At 33.7% G+C, this 18,968-nt stretch overlaps 2 protein-coding genes across 6 annotated transcripts; both read left to right on the forward strand.

Moving 5' to 3' along the window:
• Window positions 1-1,995: 1,995 nt before the first annotated feature.
• LOC110820549 (ATP-dependent helicase/nuclease subunit) lies at window positions 1,996-10,627 on the forward strand. 2 transcript variants are annotated; one of them, XR_015816304.1, is made up of 4 exons: window positions 1,996-2,238; window positions 2,457-2,547; window positions 3,117-3,642; window positions 10,260-10,627. XR_015816304.1 is itself a non-coding variant. In XM_022050045.2 (3 exons), the coding sequence occupies exons 1-2, from the start codon at window positions 2,131-2,133 to the stop codon at window positions 2,538-2,540; spliced, it is 192 nt and encodes a 63-aa protein (XP_021905737.1). In that variant the 5' UTR covers window positions 1,998-2,130; the 3' UTR covers window positions 2,541-2,547; window positions 10,260-10,627. The 2 variants fall into 2 exon arrangements, 1 of the variants encoding a protein (XP_021905737.1); XM_022050045.2 differs by lacking the exon at window positions 3,117-3,642 and having other exon boundaries at window positions 1,998-2,238.
• A 1,203-nt stretch (window positions 10,628-11,830) lies between these two features.
• Window positions 11,831-18,914, forward strand: LOC110820426 (uncharacterized). 4 transcript variants are annotated; one of them, XM_088210988.1, is made up of 14 exons: window positions 11,831-12,139; window positions 12,581-12,678; window positions 12,767-12,853; window positions 12,935-13,082; window positions 13,302-13,901; window positions 14,248-14,850; window positions 15,063-15,202; window positions 15,286-15,480; window positions 15,577-15,664; window positions 15,748-15,934; window positions 16,846-16,956; window positions 17,047-17,143; window positions 18,666-18,723; window positions 18,801-18,914. In XM_088210988.1, the coding sequence occupies exons 1-13, from the start codon at window positions 11,873-11,875 to the stop codon at window positions 18,679-18,681; spliced, it is 2,637 nt and encodes an 878-aa protein (XP_088067114.1). In that variant the 5' UTR covers window positions 11,831-11,872; the 3' UTR covers window positions 18,682-18,723; window positions 18,801-18,914. The 4 variants fall into 4 exon arrangements, with proteins under 4 accessions (XP_088067114.1, XP_088067113.1, XP_021905573.1 ...); XM_088210987.1 differs by having other exon boundaries at window positions 18,666-18,914; XM_022049881.2 differs by having other exon boundaries at window positions 11,832-12,139; window positions 14,260-14,850; window positions 18,666-18,914.
• The last annotated feature ends 54 nt before the right edge of the window (window positions 18,915-18,968 follow it).

Raw genomic sequence — 18,968 nt, forward strand, 5'->3', positions numbered from 1 at the left:
TTTTCTGAAATACCAAACTTTCTACCGTGCCTAATGGCGGTCATCAGATTTCTTGAATTTTCCTACAGAGATAAAAACACACTTCACGTACCTAAAAATAACTTAAAAACTCAAAATCGGTGTTAAAAACTCTTTTTCGATCAATTTCGGGGTTCCGGCACGGCGGCACCACCGTGCTCCAGCGAGGACACTGCCGCCCGCAATGACAGCTTGCCTCAACCTGACCATTTTTGACTAGTTTTGGCTAATTTTGATCAGTTTTATAACCATCCCTACAAGAAAATATGTTAGGGGGCATCTGTTGGCAGAAAAAAGTCAAAAAACGGAAACCTATCAGTGGTGAGATTTTCTAGTGTGGCAGCTCCATCGACTCACCTTTGCGATTTTTCTTCGGTCAACCTATAAAAAACATAACGGTGAATACAATAGTAAAAATATCGTACGAATTAAGAAATATGAAGGGGTTCATCGGAGGAGGTTGCAGGTTTTGCTCGCGGTGGCGCCGCCGGTATTTACCTGCGATTTTTGACTCACCCACCATATTTTGCTCCAATTTGGCCATGGAGGTGCTCGGAATCAAATTTCGATTGGATAAGAGAATTTTTACATTTTTTGGCGATCAGAGGTTGCTTCGGCGCGGCGGTGAGCGGCGGTCAGCTCTCTTCTCTAGCAACTGGTTCTTCTTCTCCAGCGGAAGACTGATGGCTAGGGTTTGGGTTTACTATGATGTAAAATATTTATACTCGTCTCGCGTTAATTTTGACCGTTTATCGTATTTGATCTCGGCCGTCTGATCGCGTTTAAAGAGAGAACGGATATGAACCATTCATCGCATTTAATCACAACCGTCCAATCGCGTTTGAGGAGGAATGGATCCGAACAGTCCACGCGCTTTCGGGTCGTTCGATCGCGGGGCACGCGGATCGCTAGCATGGTTTCCTGTGTGGCACCGAGTCAGTGTGCCTTGCCACGTGGCGTGCTCCAATTTATCGAGACTACTGATGGGGGGTCCTACGTGGCAAAATTTTTCTTAATTGCATTCTGACATCTAGTTTCTGATTTTTCTTTCAAAAACACCATTTGAATCAAATTTTTCACATCTTTTTCCTAAAATTATTTTTAATTTCATTCTCAACTTATTTTTTTTCATAATTTCACATTAAATTAAATTTTATTAATTCTAATATTAGATTTTTATATATTTTTGATAATAAATTAATCACATACCAAATTTTGAGTTTGGGTATTACAACTTGAGGGTTCGTTAATTTTAGGTACGGTTGAGTATGTATAAGATTCATTAATGTTTAAATTTAATTAATTTAAATGATGATCTATTAATATCTGATAGTGAGAGTTGTTTTTATTTGGATTTATAAGACAATGTAGTTATATATTTGAGTAAATTTTTATTTTATTATATATAATAATAAATAAAAAACAAAAAAAATAAAAAAATAATATTAAATATAGAGATATATAAATATATATAATTAAATATATACATATATATAATTAAAATATTATATACATGTATTTATGAATAATTAAATATATAAATACATATATGTAATATAAATTTATGTATATATGTAATAAAAAATATATAATTAAATATATAAATATAATATATATATATAATTGAAATAATTAGATATATTATATATACCTATATATAATTAAAAATATAAATATATAAATTTAATTAAATATATAAATTCATACTTATATATAAAAAATATATATATATATATATATATATATATAATATTTTGAAAAGAAGAAGAAGAATATAAGAAGTGTTAGATAGAAAAAATAAAAAAAATGTAATATTATAAATAATAAAAAATATTAAGAATATAAAAAAAATTTATCAAACTATTAATTTAAAAAAATAAAAAAAAAATAATTTTAAGAACTATGATTTAATCACAAAAAAAATTATACCATATGATTACAAATATAAATAAATATAAAAAAATCATCCTATTATTATTGAACCAGACAGGTCTAAAGAAAAAACAGTCTGGCCGGCTTAAAACGGGAGCGTTTTTGCACGCAGAGGTGCGAGCGCCGCGTTTGATTCCCAGGGGAAACCCAAGAGAAATAGAAAAGCAGCAGTGGGAGAAAATGGCGTTGATTTCACAGAGATGGGGTTATGTTCGGATCATTACCGGCACGATAGTCGGCGGTATTCTCGGCTTCTATGTGATGTACCGTGTCGAAATCAGTTACAAGGTTATCTTCTCTTCTCTTTCTATTCATTGGTAGTTTATGAGAAAGCGAAGTAGAATGAAGGGAAATTTGCAATACATAAATAATGAATCAGTGTTTAATCGTTTTTTTTTAAAGTTTGAGTGACTGGCTTCTGCTCCTGTGTTTATTTCAAGTTGCGTTTCATCGCAAGATGAGATGAGAAACTTTGGATTTTCTTTTTGTGGTTTTAATTTATCCAGGAGAAGATGAAAGAGAGACTGCGACAATATGAACAGGAGCTGGAAAAGAAAGAAAAATTGAAAGAGCATGAGGAGTCTCTATAGTTTTAAGGTACTATACCAGTTAAAGATTTGGTATTGGTTTTATTTTATTTTCCCGTTTGTTTGCTAAGAAAAGGAGAGGAAAGTAGGGTAGTTAAAGTGATAGAACTTTAGTTTGTAAAGATTTTTTTTCAATTATAGCAATTCAAAACGATTGCAAACTGGAGCAATTCTCTGATGTTTAGATCTCTTTTTTAGGCTGTATACGGATCATAATTAGAAATTTTGTGAAATTTATTTGCAATATACAATTAGTTAAACTACAAGACAATGCAAATACTCGTAAAAATGATAAAAATTAACATCACATGGTATTGCGTGTGCTATTGACATGATGTATTGTAGATTTTATTAAAATTGGTGGAGTTTAAAATATAGTGTTATGTGAAATTCTGTATAAAGTTAAAAATTTTGTTATCATTTTCTAATGGAATGCCCTCCTAGTTTAACTTAGCGTGCAATTAAAGAATGAATTCCAATAAAATTTATGAATTTATTATAAAAAATAGCCTTAGTATTTGAATTTACTTGAGATAAGCTCAAAACATTACTTGTTTTTCATTTGTTTTTTTTTTTCAGGGATAGAAAAAGAAGTTTTATTAAGACAAGGGGAAAATAAGTACAAAGAGGAGAATAAGACATCCTCCTTATCTTGTCAACCTATAATATCCAAACAAAACATAAGTGGAGAGTTGCACGGACTGTTAATGAACAAATAAGATAATCTTCCAATTCAAGTGGAGATTGGGAATAACTATCTCAAAAAAGTGTTCATGTTCCTTGGCGTAAGATCACAAGAAAAGTCATTCCACATAGCTCATGGAAGGATATATATATATATCTTGCACAGAAGATTTTCTGATTCCTTGCTAGCCATAGCCAGAAAAAGTTTCCCCTCGCTGCAGTAGTTTGCTCTGTCTTGCCCCATCTTCCTTTATGTATACCCATAAGAAGCTCTCAACTGTAGGAGAAGTGATTCAACTGAGACTAAACAAGCTAAGTATTTTTTGTCCGAATCTTTCAAGCTATCTCACAATGGAGGAATATGTGCAAATGAGATTCTCCTCCTTTAGCACATGAAGCAACTATCCCGAGATATAGAACGGTGAGGATGGAAAATTTGTAGTATCTCATTAGTATTAAGCCTTTGATGCATGGTTGTTCAAGTAAATACTTTTACCTTTAACAAAGTTAGAACTTTCCAAAACACTTTGGCAATGTGAAAACTTGTTAAAGGAATGAATTTTAATGAGATAATTAAAGAAAGACTTGCTATTGTATAGCCCTAATGATTCCATTGACGAAGTTCTGGTGTCAGGTTGGGAGGATAGATGAGTAAGTTTCGACTGTCACAATAGATTTGCACTTCAAGAGTTTCTCAATTTAGAAGGTTACGGGTGAAGTGGAAGTTCCAAATCATGCTACTTTCACTAGTGAAAATGAATTGAGAGACTGGAATATTATGTTTAGATGATAGGTTAAGTAGAGAAGTGAGTGGCTAAAAGTTGGACTCACCCAGATGGCTTCCCAAAACGTCACTTTAGATCCATCTCCCCCCATGTAATTACTTTAGGGGCAGAAACAAAGGAAAGGCTTGGGAGATGGATTTACTTGTTATCAATTTAGTGATTCAGGTAAGTAAGGTATCTTTTAACATTTCTAGATGGGAGTTTCCTAGTGGAAAATTAAATTAAGAACTGAATTTTTCCATGTCTGTTCTTTGTTGTTTACTTCTTTGTCTTCCAAGTCCCAAAGTTAAATGATTCTTGAACTAACTTGTGGAATTTTTTTTTAATTAAAAACTAACTGGTGGAATTATCAAGAGATTAAATGGTCACAATGGTCTTAGTATAATTTATGTGTCTCTCTTCCGTTCATGGATAACTCTAGCAACTCTTAGTATTTCAGCTGCCTTCTATTTTTCCTTATGGAGATAAAGATTAAAAATGTAGTTCAGTTCCTTTTCTCCATTTATTTGACTTTTTCTTCATAATCCCTAGTGGATTTGTAGTTTGAGCAATCTCAATATATGTTGAAAAATAATTGTATACTTGGTAAAAATTAAAAAAAAAAGAAATCTTTTTTTTTAATAGAATTAAAAGAATTTATTATCCCATGAAATATGCAATTGCGACCAAAATTGTGGGGATAATTTTGGAAACAGGTGCTCAGTTGTCTTCATTGTTGGGCTTTATCTGTACGTAATGTGAATTCCTTCAGTATGGCCAAGATGATATTGGCTTTCTGTTAATGATAAACACCAGTTGCTAGTCTCACTATTTGTTATTGATGGGATAGTAATAGAGATCACATGGAGTTTGCTCATGTATAATATCAAAATACCATATTGCTAGTAATGGCGATCCTATTGATGATGATATTGGCTTGCAGTTAATGATAAATACCGGTTGCTAGTCCCATTATTTGTTATAGATGAGATAGTAATGGGGATCATATGGAGTTTGTTTATGTATAACGCCAAAATGTGGATGTAGGTGTAGCTTAGATGCATAAATTTGAAAAGGAAAACGATCAATTCAAATGAGGGTTTGATATTGCTAGTCCCATTATTTGTTATAGATGAGATAGTAATGGGGATCATATGGAGTTTGTTTATGTATAACGCCAAAATGTGGATGTAGGTGTAGCTTAGATGCATAAATTTGAAAAGGAAAACGATCAATTCAAATGAGGGTTTGATATTGTTGAGAATGGTTGATATGTATTCTATTGAGTATTACAACACTTCATATACATGTTTTTTAGGTTGGAAAAGGATATAGACTTTATATTCTCTTTAACGCTCCTCTCAAGTTGGGAAATAAATATTGTTAATTCCAACTTGCTAATGAGAGTTTGGAATGCTAGATTGCTTGCGTCCTTATTTAACATATCTGTTAATTGAGAATTGGTGGGTATGCATGAAGTACATATTAGACCACTGTTAAGTTTTTCTTTGATAAAATGTCTGTCAATTTTGATGTATTTGGTTTTGTTGTATTGCACCAGATTGTGAGCGATGTTTATTTACGAGTTGTTGTCATGGTATAGGTGCATAAGGTTTTTCCACTTGATTTTAAGATCTTCCAAAATTCTTTTATTCATATTAATTCACATATCATTTGTGCCATTATCTGGAACTCTGATTTTGTACTTGATATTGTAACTATATTTTGTTTTTTATTTCTCTAGATGACTATGTAGTGCCCTTAAGGAATATACAATAGTTTGTAATAGATTTTATCTACCACTAACCTTGCATAATCTACACCAATACAGGCTTGTAAGAGCAATTTGTCATTTTTCTTGAACATTATTCATTTCCCTGATGACCATTTTAAGTATTGCAGTATTCTATAGGCTGCTTGTAGCATTTCTTTCAGGTTATGCATGAATTGACTTGCAACATTTACTGCACAAGTGGTGTCTGGTCTCATGTGAAATAGGTAGATCAATGTCCCAACTAATTTATGACACATTTCCTTATTTACTAGCATATCTTCCGTTATTATTCCTAATTTGTCATTAGAATTAATAGGAATACTAGCTGGTTTGTATTCTAATTTGTAGTGTTTTTTAACAGGTTATGAATGTATTTATGTTGAAAAATAAAAGTCTCTTATTTAGAGCGGATAACTTCAATTCTCAGAAAATACTTTAGCTTGTCTAATTCTTTGATTTCAAACTTTTTTGCTAGACACTGTTTTAGTGTTTGCTGTTCATTCTCATCATTTCCTATTATGATAATATCATCAACATATAATTATAGAGTTGTAACTCTCCTTTTCTCTGAGTGCTTGATGAACAAAGTGTGATTTCCTTAAGTCTGCTTAAATTTAGATTTATCATCACCTTTGTAAACCTGACAAACCATGCTTTTGACGATTGCTTCAGTCTGTACAAAACCTTCTTTAATTTATATACCTTATTTTGTCCAACTTCTCTGCTAAAATGTAGTGAGGTATTCATGTAAATTTCTTTTTCTAAATTTCTATACAAGAAGACATTTTTTATTAGTCAAAGTGGGTAGTTAATGACACACACAATGTTCTCTTGGCTACCGGTGCGAATGTCTGCTTGTAATCTATCTCATATAGCTGTGTATAGTCTTTTGTTATTGTGTCGTTTTATAACTCTTGATTGTCTCATCTGCTTCATATTCGATTGAGAAAACTCATTTGCATCCCACCGGATTCTTGGCCACAACCCAACTACTCAAAACACTGGTTGTCCCTTTGGTGTAATAGGTAGGAGAATGACTTATCGGTGTAGTCGATTCTCTAGGTCTTGGTCCTCCCTGCAACATCTCGACCAACTACTCGAAACACTGGTTAATATGCACTTTAGTCTGGTGCTGTGTTTCATGCATCTCTGCCATAAAGTCCAATAGTTTTGGTCTACCTATGTCACGTTGTTGTCCAGTTGTTACCATTTTTGCTGTTCGTTCACTGGCCCTTACCCTTGTTCTCAGCCATTGCAACGATGTTAGCTATTAGTTTGTCAGAATTGAAGAACTCTGATACCAAATTGTCAGGAGCCTTTAACATAAATTCCAATAATAGTTTAGGTTGTGAAAGTTAGAAAGAGAGAAATAACGGAATTAAGAGAGATTCAAAAAGGAGAAAAAGGAGGAGAAGAATAGAGTAAGAGAGGAGAAATTTGGCAAGAGCTGCTGAATTTAGATAGTAATTTCTGATTAAAGTTCTTCATACCCCGAGAATTAGGTTACATAGCCATTATATTCCTCTACCCAAAAATCTGGTAAGGAAATCTTGATGTAATAAATTGGTTATAACAGAAAGGGAATTAATCACTAAATTCTATGTATGAAACAAATTATTTTATTTCTCTCTCAAACCTAGACCACAATCCACATCAGACTACCCTTGCACAATGGTTGTACACCAGTAAAGGTTTGTTTAATCTGCTCTCAAGCCCATCCTTCTTATTCTGAGTTCCAGTCATGAAAGTAGGTTTCTTCAATATCTAGCTTGCATAGAAGATCCATCTTCCCGAATCTAATGATGGGATCCACCACATTATTCACAATTAAGAGCAATATCAAGAATTTGGTAGTCCTCCACAAAAACATTTTAGGCTTCCCCCACTATCATGCCAATCACCCTATTCAATCTCCTGGCAAGAATCTTGGCAATAAATTTGTAAGTGCACCTACTAAGCCTGTGAACCTAAAATCCTTAATGTACATGACATCGGCAACCTTGAGGATTAGGACTAAGAAAATGGATTTTGTATAAAATTCTTCAAAAGACTTCACAACATAACCATGGACAAATCCCCAAAACTTATGCTAGAAAGTCATAGAGAAACCATCTAGGCAAAGAGACTTATCCCTATCATAATTGAATGAACTGCTGGGACCTCCTCCACCAGGAAGGCTCTCACAATCATCTCTCTCTAACAAGTTCCGATCTTATCAAATCATGTCCATCTAGATTCCGTTTCCAGCGTTCCTCTTCTTAGTACAAGTTGCTATAGAAGACCTTGATTGCATTTCTTACGCCATTCTTAATGTCAACTTCTATCCCACTTGCAAGGGGCTTGTCCAAAAAGTTGTTTCTTCAATAGTAGTTGACCATACTACGAAATAATCTAATATTTTGGTTCCTTCTTTGATCTGTAGAAGTCTAGATTGCCTCTATAATCTCCTCCAGAAATGTCCACTGAGCTAACTTCAATTTTGCTAGCTGCATACTTCTTCTGAGAGTCCTAAAATAGAATCTTCCTTGTCAAGCTCCTCAGTCTTAAGGGTAATATTCTTCTTGCAATCAAGCACCTTACCCTTACCCTGCAAACTGGAGGCCTTCAACTTCTCCTTAACAAAGGCGAGTTTTTGGCCGCTCTAAGGGCTGCAAAACCTAAAGGATCTGTTTCTTCCCACCAAGCCTGAACATATCTCCAAAACCCACCTCTTTTAGCTATTTGTTCTCAAATCGAACTGGAATGGGACTACATTTAGTACCATGAATATCAAGACAAATAGGATGGTGGTCTGAACAGCCCAATACCATTTTGCGTCCCTGCTACAGTGAAGGGGACCCAACAGAGTGTTTATCCTGTCTGCTGATTTCGTCTACAGCCTGAATCATGAACAGCTGTTGACTCCAGGTTTTGGTATTATTTCCAATGTTGTTCCTATCCAGCCTGATGAAGATTGATCAATCAGCCTCCTTGAAAACCGTTCTCTAGTAGTTATGACATCCAACCCAGAAAAACTCACACTAAGATTTGAAAAAGCACCTGATTTTCTAGTTAAAAAAATAAGAAGAGAACTTTGCTCGACCCCATTCTCGGTGATTACAAAAATGTCTTGAGTCTCTCCCTCTAGAACTACATCTAAGGATTTCTCTCAATCACCTGGAACTTCCTGGGGGAGGGGCATTGCAGCACTAGAGAGAGAGGAAAGAGATGTAGGAGGAAGTTCTTTCACCAGTTCATTTTGGCAGGAAGGTTATCTTATCAAGCTTGTGATTCTATGAACCATTTTGGAAATCCTAAGCGGAATTGGAATGATGCATTTAAAATTTTTTTTTTCAAAAAATGGAATTTGGAATTCATTATTCTAATTTTATTTTGAATTTCTTATTACTTAATTTTTATAGTTTTACAATAGAATTTCATCTCTAACTAAGTATAAATTTTCAAATTAATTACACAGGAATTCTTAGTTTATCCTAGTCATAGCCTAACTAGAAACTTCCTTTTAGGTTGGGAGAAAAACTCTATTATACTCTCATGTTGCAGAATAGATTAGGAAAACTAGTTCTTTCATTTTGCCTTCTTGAATGAAAAGAACAAGAAGAGATGGAAGCAACAAACACCATAGATCAGATCAAGATGGAGAAAGTGTTTATTCATGGTATCTCAAACATAGAGTTAACCAATTCCTAGTTGAGTTTGTTTGGTGTTTAATGTTGTTAGTCATGGAGAGATGCATTATCCATTTTAGATAAACAGCATAGCACCAAGGACACTTCTTGTTGGCATCATTTGCACGGACTTACCTTGCTAGCTGACCTATTTCAAGAAAAAAAATAGCTTTGTACCAAGCGGCAGAATTGTGCCACTGAACAAATAGGAGAGAGTTTACTTTCATTGGTTGGTTTGACATTACTATATTCCTTAGAAGTTCAGGATACTTGATGATTTCATCAATATATATTTTGCATAATACAAGTGATGTTTTCTTTTCATGGTTATACAACCTCCATTGGACAATTGCTACAAGTTATCACAGGTTCTTTTGCTTTTTTTTCTTTTAACAAAAATTAAGATTGACTTTGGTTCAAATTTTAGTTCTATATGATTAGAACGAGAATAGAGTACAATGAGATAGAAATTTGAATGAAAAGAGTATTTTTAGTTCAAGTTGATTCTATGTTAATTCAAGATAGATGTTTTTCTGATTCTTAATTGATAAATGAGAATATAAATCTATTGTTGTTGAATTGAAGATATAAATGAAGGTAGTTTAGATATATTTAAGTATGTAAATGTTCTAAATATCAAATAATTATGATCTAGAGATGAAATGGGAATAAAATAATATTTGAACCAAACGCAATGCAATAGTATTGTTGTCATTGTCTAGATTGCTGATTGGTTATTCTCTCCATTTCCTTTTTTTTTCCCCCTCATTTTTTCTTTTTACTTTTACTATCTTTTTCTGTCCGTTCTGATGCATCTTGTTTGTGAATGTAGCCTTTTCAGGATGATTTCCTTACACCAAAAATGGCTGATGTACCTTCTTCCGGTTAGAAACAAACTAGAAAAAGTCTCCGGCAGTAATTAGGTAAGGTTCCAGCTGGGAATACGCTCTTGTGCATCATTTAGGAGAAAAGAAAGGCTGGAAATGTGGTTATTCGACTTGGACTTTCTTTGAACTGTGGGTTTGCTTAAATATTCTCAACCTTGAGATGTTGAGGATGAGAACTAGAGAAAGCTCATTAGTAAGTCTGGATCTATAATGTACTAACCAATTTTTTTCCATTTCACTTGTTGAAGTGCCATGGCACATGATACTCATATATTGGTTGCTAGTAATAGGAAAGACCACGCTAATTGCCGAATTTGAAACTTAGGTTTAGTAATCTTTGACATGGTCCTTTAGTACGATTCAATTTACATGCAAGAATTTTTTAGAGAAATTGTTTGCGTTCAAACCTGAATTAAAAACTGACATATTAGGTAAACTCTTTCAACCAATCGACCATCGTATAGAAATAGATTTTATTATCAATATATTTATTTGATTAATTCATATATACTTATATTCCTAAAAGATAGTGAGAGATGAATCATTAAGATGTTAGAAATGTTGGTTGTGGGATAAATTACTTCTATTATATTGCAATCTTATATTCTAGAAATTACATTTTCAGTTGTTACACTGTTACAGTCAATTTTAAAAGGAAATTTATATAATTTGATTTAAGACAATAGCAAATTTAATACAGATAGAAAGCTCTTATGATATGATCTTTTCTAAGATTTTCACTGAAAGGACAATTAGAGAAACTCTTATCTTCTAAAATAGGTTAATCATTTAATCATATAAATTTACTATGTATATATGATCAAATCATTGTTAAAATCCATACAAGTAATCATCAAGATCACTTAATTCAAATAATTAAATGAAAAGATCACTTAATTCAGATAATTAAGTGAAGCCCACAAAATCAATACCTTGTTAATTTAAAGATACATAAACATCAAAATCTCAAAATATATATTTAAGATCATGCAAAATTTTGTTACTGTTTATCATACAATTTTTTTTTAAAAAAATTAAAACACAAGATGTCAAAAACATATAAAATAAATTAGTTCATGCATAGATTTGGAATTTTAATTCAAGTTGAGTAAATTGAATTCTTTTATAAATTTTTGTTTTCTAATGTATTTCGATCCTTAATTTTTTTAATTTATAAAAATGAGGTTTTTTCTGAAACAATTTTTTATATGAAATGTAGATTTTCAAGTTAATTTGATATATTCCAAAAATTATTGTTAAAATATTACCAATAAAAAAGGAACGGTATGTGATTTATCCAAAATTAGCAAATCAGTCAAAAAAGTCAACGAGTTTTTGTAGGTGGGTCCCTTAGTGGTGGGTCCACATTGCTCTTTCTTCCCGCCAGCGCCAAAGGGAGCGACCAACGAACAATCCCTTGAAGAAAAAAAAAAGAAAAAAAAAAAAATAATAAAGATGGAATTAAATTAGAAACAATTATTAATGGAAAAATAAATAAATAAATATATAAAAGCGATCTAAAATGTAGAAGGTTAGATTCATACAGGACCTGTGTGTTATGGGAGGAGATTCGTCTCAGCTCATGTCTGCTACTGCTTCTTCATCATCTTCTTCTTTGCAAAATGGGAGGGAGGTTGATGCCGAGCCGAATACATGTGCAGGAAAGGAGACTTCGAGCTCTATTAGGACCGACTCGGAGTATGCGACTCAGAGGAAACTCATTGCTGGTTCTACTCCTAATCGAGCTCGGCGGAATAGATCACCCGGAGTTCGACTCATCCATGGCCGAATCTACGATTCTCAAAATGGAAAGAGCTGTCACCAAGTTAATTTCCTTTTTTAAGCTCATTTTCACAGTGTTGTCTACTAAAGCCGTCGTTTAAATTGCTTCTTAGTCTGTTTGGTTCTTGAGAAAATGGTGGAAAAGAGTTCAAATGATGAGAATGTGATTCGTCGTTATTAGCACCAAGTAGATTTTCACATTTTCAACCAAATCACCATGGGAATTTTTTTTTTTAAATTCCATATTCTTTTTAATTTTTTATTTTCAGAATTATGTTTGGTTGTGAGAATCCAAACGATGAAAAACTGTTGAATTTCCATTACTTTTCCTGGCAAAATCCAATTCCTATTTTTCAACTGAACATGTAGTGGGTGAGTGTGCCCGTGTTTTCCATTTCTTTGGTTGAAGTAGAAGAATCTACATATTTCAAAACTGAGATTTTTTTTGCCGGCCTGTTCCTGAGTTCTATCTGCAATGTGGCAGTGCCGGCAGAAAACAATGGATTTTGCGGTATCATGCAAGAGAAAGACTGAGGAGAAGCCATGCCCTTTCTATTTTTGTTATAAATGCCTCTTGAACAGGTATCAGTTCCATTGACCTTGTGGGTGTGTTTCTTGTTCTGCTCCTATAAGCATTTTTAGTTGATTCTCTTCCTAAGTTCCTAATCAGATACGGAGAAAACGCTGAAACTGTCGCTGCTCTAAATGATTGGATATGTCCAAGATGCAGAGGAATCTGTAATTGTAGTTTCTGCATGTAAGTCATATGTTTTTGAATTGATGGTATACCCACCTGTTTTCAAAAAACTATCTCTTGATCAGTTGATTAACTGAATAGGAAAAAACGAGGTAGCATGCCTACTGGTAGGTTTGTGCATGTGGCAAAGGCAAATGGGTTTTCTTCAGTGTCGGATATGCTTCATCTTCATTCTGAAGAGACGGGGATTGCAGGGACCGATCCTGAGAAGCAAGAAGCTTCAAAGAAGGTTTTTACAGTTTTATTCTTTATTTTTGCAGAGACCTAAGATATGGATAAAAGGGGAGGTAGGTCCAATCTATGGTTTGCAGTTCATTTGACACAATACAAAGAAAATAAGGATCTAAAATTGAATCTTTTGCCCTGTTTCCTTATACATATTTTGTCATGGAAACTTATAGTGCATGCATATTTCTTGTTGATTCTAATTTCTAAGCACTTGTGGCAGGAGTCAGTTACAGACCTGGCTGAGAGAGAACTAGAACAGAAGAATTGGATGTCAGAAACAAAGCCTTTGAAGACTAAGGGAAAAAGGGTAGGAACTAGAAGCAATGAGTTGAGTGTATCAGGAATCAGCAATTCTGGTGAAAACAAATCTACAGGAAATAAAGATGATTTATTTTCCGAGAATAGTTCCTTGAAGCATGACATTTCCAAAATGTCATGGGAGGAAAAGGAAGAGGTTTACACACAGGATGATGGTACCCAACTAGTTAAGATGGGTACTGATTTGAAGATAGTTAAGAGGAACTCTGCAGAGTCTGTTGAGAATGAACATAGTCAAGTTGAATTCACAAATATAGATGATGATGATGATGTCATTGAAATTATAGATACTGATGATGACACAATGAAGCATAAGCGAGCTAAAGTGTCCAACCACTATAAGAAGAAGAAGAACATGGTCAAAGTCAAACAAAGAGCTGCTAACATTAATACTCCACTGCCTCAAGGCATTATATTAAAGAAGGCAGCTCTCACTGGCTTACCTCCTGAAGATGTCAGTCATGCCTCGAGGTTCCTAGAATTTTGTGAAGCTGTTGCACAGGTAAAACTGGAATTTTATTGAGGATAAATCATCAACTGTCAAAATTTCGTAGCTTGCAGAGTCATGCTGTGATTAGCAAACCAGTTTCATCACTGTTTATTGCCATAGTTTTCCATATGCTTTATTTGGTCCTCCCTCCTCCATCCCTGATAGAAAATGGGGGATTCGCGGGGTGGCAACCTGAGTTATTGTATAGAGAAATTAGGAGTTTATTTCAGTCTTATAAATGTTTGACAGTGCATGGTATAGCATTTTCAATTTCAAGTGACTATGAATCCAAGTTTTAACTCTATTCAGTTATTTTACTTTCACCTATATGCATCTCTTGTTGATTATAATCAGTTAGCCCTTATGCCAGGAGCCTGAGGCAGCTCTGACTGGGAAGTGCGTGAAAGAAAATTCTCTTGAAAGACAAAATGATCTGAAGATGCAAGATAAGCCTTTGAAGATGAACGGAAAAGAGATAAAGATTACAAATAATAAGCTGAAAAGATTAGGATGCAACAGAGAAGATGAAAACAGGTCTAGAGGGAATGGAGCTGATTCCTTCTCTCTGAGTAATAGTCCTTTGAAGTTTCAGATTCCTGAAGTGGTGTCTGAGGAAAAAGAAAAGGTTTGTACAAGGAATGAGAGTGGACAGTCAGTTAAGATGAACACTGACTTGAAGATACTTGAAAGGAGTTCAGGGAAGTCCATCAAGAATGGCTTTGGGGAAAATGAAATGGCGAACAGTGTAGATGTTGATCATGCTGTGACCAGGTGTAAGCAAGTTGAGGAGTCTCACTATTATAAGATAAAGAGCATTTGCAAATTCAAGAGCAAAGTTTCTGATATTGATATCCCTCGACCTGAGGGCATTCTCTTAAAAAGTGTAGCTTCCATTGACCTGTGCCCAGAGGATGTTGGTCACGCTTTGCAATTCCTAGAATTTTGTGAAGCTTTTGGACAGGTAGAAAATATTGATTTGATCTTGGAACAAATCGTTAAGTGTCAAAACTTTGTTGCTTGTAGAGGTCAAATAAGTAACTTCCTTTTCATTTTCTTAGGTGGAATTGGAAAAAAGAGTAACATGACATCTCTATGTATTAGTTCCATAGCTATTATGCTTGTAACTGTAATTTGAGCTTATCATTTTCTTAAGAAACTCTTGTCGGTAGTTAGGTTCTCAATCTGAATAAAGGGCAGCCTGAACTGTTACTGCAAGAGTTGGCTGATGGACAAAGTATACAGCAGTCACATTCTGCCATTGTTCAATTTCACATCCAGTTGCTTTCTGTAATATTGAAGAACTCTGGAAAAGAGTATGTGTGCTTAATTAGATGTATCACAACTTCAACTTTTTATAATGTAAATTTCGATCATTTTATACAAAGCTTTGGTGCAGATTTTCTTGCTTAAACCAGTTAGATGATAATTCTTGGTTGCAAGCTCTAGTTAAATACCTCTCTGAATCCCAGCATCCTTTAAAGGAATTGCAATTGGATTGTTTTGATGTGGGTGGTGATGGATATGATCACTTAGATTCCTCGAAAAAGCTTAGACTCTTGAATTTCCTATGTGATGAAGCTCTTGGCACAAAGTAAGTGGTGTTTCTTCTATTTATTTTATTCATATTTGTCCTATCCATTTTTGCTGCTGCTTTTTTTTTTCCTAACATATAAATTATGTATTTCAGGGATTTTAGGAATTGGATTGATGAACAATGCTCAAAATTTGTTCAAAGAGAGAAGGAAGAAGAAAAAGTTATTGCTGAAAAGGAAAAGGTTTTTATCAGATTAGCAACCACCCTTGCGTTATATGCTTTATATCCTGTTTTGGTCAGTTCAGAATGAGGTGCTATTTTCAGGTGAGAAGCATGAAGAAAAAGCTGCAGAATGAGATAGCAAAAGCTGTCCTCATGAAAAATGTTGTTCCTCTGTCCATTGCGGAGCATGAGGATCTTCTCTTAAAAATAAAATTGGAAGTAGCTAAAGCACTTGAAGTAGTTCAAACTCTTGCAGGCACACTAGAACCAACAAATGCAGTGCTTCAAAGTAAGTTCTGTGCTGTTGATTTGTTGCAATGTGACACCCCAAAATAAGGTGCAGAAATCTCCTTTTGAGAGTGTCAGCGATTGCTTATTTGCTGCATATAAATGACTTTGACCACCTTACTCTAATTTACCCATTTGGTAATTAAAAAATAGGGGGCTTATCAAGTTCTTAAACTACAAGAAAATATAGCACTAATCAGATTATGTTCCTAATCCTTATTTTGTGGATATCATGAAGATCATAATAGGATCTAAGTAAGTTGTATTTGTACAGATTAGATGCGAATTCACGGAAACTAACATGCAAATACTAGAACCAAATTCACTTTAGATTATGTTTTGGACCCTGATATGTTATATATCATGGAGAGGGTAACAAGCTGTAATTAAGTAGATTTGAGGAGCTATTCTAGGAAGTTATTGTATTCCCTTCCTGTGGTGGAAAATGAGAGCACTAGGAGAGCAAAGGAATATGGGTTAAGTCACCCTTTATTGTGTGTGTTACTCATTATTGAACTATCTCCGATAATGCTCACTACATTTATCCAGACAATGGTACCTTGAACTCTCTGCAAATGCTTGTTGGAAAATTCGTTTCAATTTCAGAATTGAGATTGACTCCTGCTACATGCAATTCAAGAAAATTTTTTAAGAAGAGAACTATTGTTTGGTTGTTATAAAAATGTCGCATGCATCCTCTTGGGATTAAATTTTCTATTGATTTATCTTATATCTTTATAGCCATGAGATAAATTTTGAGGCCTTTGATTTTTATTAAATTACATAATAATATTGAAGCCTTGTTCCGATGTTTGAATTTCCGTTGGCATCTCCATTTTCGCTTGTACATTTTTGCTTGTATGCAATTCCACTGATCATTTGTTTATTCTTCTTTGCAAATGATGCACAAAGAGGAGCATCGATCTGATGCTGTTAGATCTGAGCCCATACTTTTTGATGGACATGGTGGCAAATTCTGGAGATTGAAGGGCTATACTAGTGAAATGGATATTCTGCTCCAAGGTTTGTTTTTAACTTCAATATTCCAAACCTTTGGAGGGTTCAAGTTTTTTATTTAAGCCTAGTTTTTCATACGTCTCTTTGAATGTACAGATCTTGAAGAGGGGGATTTTTTAATATCTAAGGAAAGATGGTATGCCTATGACATTGGGCAGAAGGCTGCAGTTGAGAATTATATGTCATCTTTCAGGTAAGCAAAAACTGTTTTATTTAAGCTCTTCCACATATAGTGCATTTTGATCTAAGAGTATCTGGGGCCCTTGTTAAAGCTATGAAACCTACTATTTTGTCACAGCTTATTGTTGATAATGGACTAAGAATATATATATATATATAATCCATGTTAATACTTTATAGATCATATCTTCCTTATGTGCTATAGGTTGATTATCCTGATCATTTTAGAAAACCATGTCAATACTTTATATTTGGAGCATTAATTATTGCTTGCTTCCATTTACTGAAGTTCTGGGAAAATGTAACCAACAGATTCCAATAGCTTAGGATTTCATTCATATTTTCGTGGAGGGTATACCTTCTGAAAAGTAACATAAGAAGCTTTCTTATTTGGACTGTTGAGTCTATTAGAATATATATAACATATATAGTCATATCCTATGAGGATAAACTTTTAGCATAATGATGTAATGTTTATGGTGACTGGTGGCATGTGCTTGGTTCTTGTATTCAATTTGGTGGTTGAAGAGGCAATACTAGAATATAAATAATATTCAATATGGTCTCAAACTAAGAGGCTAACTTTCGAATTCTTGCTACCCCATCTATGTCAAAAACATAATTTCACGCATGACATTGTAAGCATATACTTGATTTATGAATTCAATCCGATGCCTTTTGGTGTGAATGGGTGTATTAGTAATAGATTGGACTTTCTTTGATAGCTTACTTGATGTAGGACTAGTGACAATAAAACTACAATTATTCTACAAATAAAACAAATAGAGGAAAAAATTTATAGAAGAAAATACGGGAAACAGAATAGAAAAAGACAAATAGAGGAAATAGAGGATAAAGGCGAAGATTTTAAAGGGAGAACATAAGAATTTCAGGCAGGAATGAAAAATAAGAGAGACATAATATAATAGGTAGAGTGTGAAATAAATTCACTAGAAAATTATTCAATTCAAAGCTTGCATAAATTGTTAATTAGAAATCTTTGTATATGTTCTAACCTTAACATAAAGGGAAACAATTAATGGGAAACAAATCTAAAGATTCAAAAGTTTCTTAAATAACTAACCCAAATCTTCTAAAAAGTCGTATTTCCGTTTAGGAAATAGAAAGAAATCTCTGAAAAAGTATTATTATCATCCTTCTTATAGGCCTAGGAGTTCTGCATCATTACATTTTTGAGATAATTAGTCACAATTTATTATTTGATAATTTCATCGATCCAACTAAACTTCATTAAGCAGGACAAAATACCTTTCTATCTTTCTGGAGTTTATAGGAGGTCTATGAAATGGACTTCCCGACAGCAACCATGATTGTTAGAATCTGCCGAGACCTTGTATCTCCAGAACATATATGCTTTAAAAGATCCGAGTAAAACTGTTCTTTGATTTTCTCAACCTTCAACAATAACTAATCATTTCTAGGAAGCACACTTGATTTGCATTTTTATTATCCATTTTGAATTGTGATTTTGGAAACAGCAACCAATTATAACCAACCTTTTTTATCTTGGGCAGGAAGCAAAGAAAATAAGCAAGAAATCTATTCCTCCACGGCTCAACTATTGTAATTATTGTAATTAGCACTCTCTTCTGTGAAAAGTTCCGTTCTTGTTTTTCAGCTGTGAATCTAACTATGTATATGTTTGGCAGGGAAGTTATCATCTTGTTTTTCAGCTACTAGACTTCTTGTCCACTTTTGGCTACCTAAAGATAAAATGTGAATATGTAAATGAATATAATAAAAATTTGAGTTTGTTAGGAAAATACTGTAGATGAAGTTTCATTTGCACAAAGAAGTGGTTTCCTCAACTTTGCTGT

The sequence above is a fragment of the Carica papaya genome, chromosome 9 (assembly GCF_054855325.1).
Source record: "Carica papaya isolate Zhongbai chromosome 9, ASM5485532v1, whole genome shotgun sequence".
NCBI classification, from domain to species: domain Eukaryota; kingdom Viridiplantae; phylum Streptophyta; class Magnoliopsida; order Brassicales; family Caricaceae; genus Carica; species Carica papaya.

Coding starts and splice junctions, on each gene's coding strand:
- LOC110820426 (XM_088210987.1), top strand. CDS start 11,873: ATGGGAGGAGATTCGTCTCAGCTCATGTCTGCTACTGCTTCTTCATCA. Junction 15,203..15,285: donor TTGAAGAACTCTGGAAAAGA/GTATGTGTGCTT, acceptor GCTTTGGTGCAG/ATTTTCTTGCTTAAACCAGT. Junction 15,935..16,845: donor AACAAATGCAGTGCTTCAAA/GTAAGTTCTGTG, acceptor TGATGCACAAAG/AGGAGCATCGATCTGATGCT.
- LOC110820549 (XM_022050045.2), top strand. CDS start 2,131: ATGGCGTTGATTTCACAGAGATGGGGTTATGTTCGGATCATTACCGGC. Junction 2,239..2,456: donor GTGTCGAAATCAGTTACAAG/GTTATCTTCTCT, acceptor TAATTTATCCAG/GAGAAGATGAAAGAGAGACT.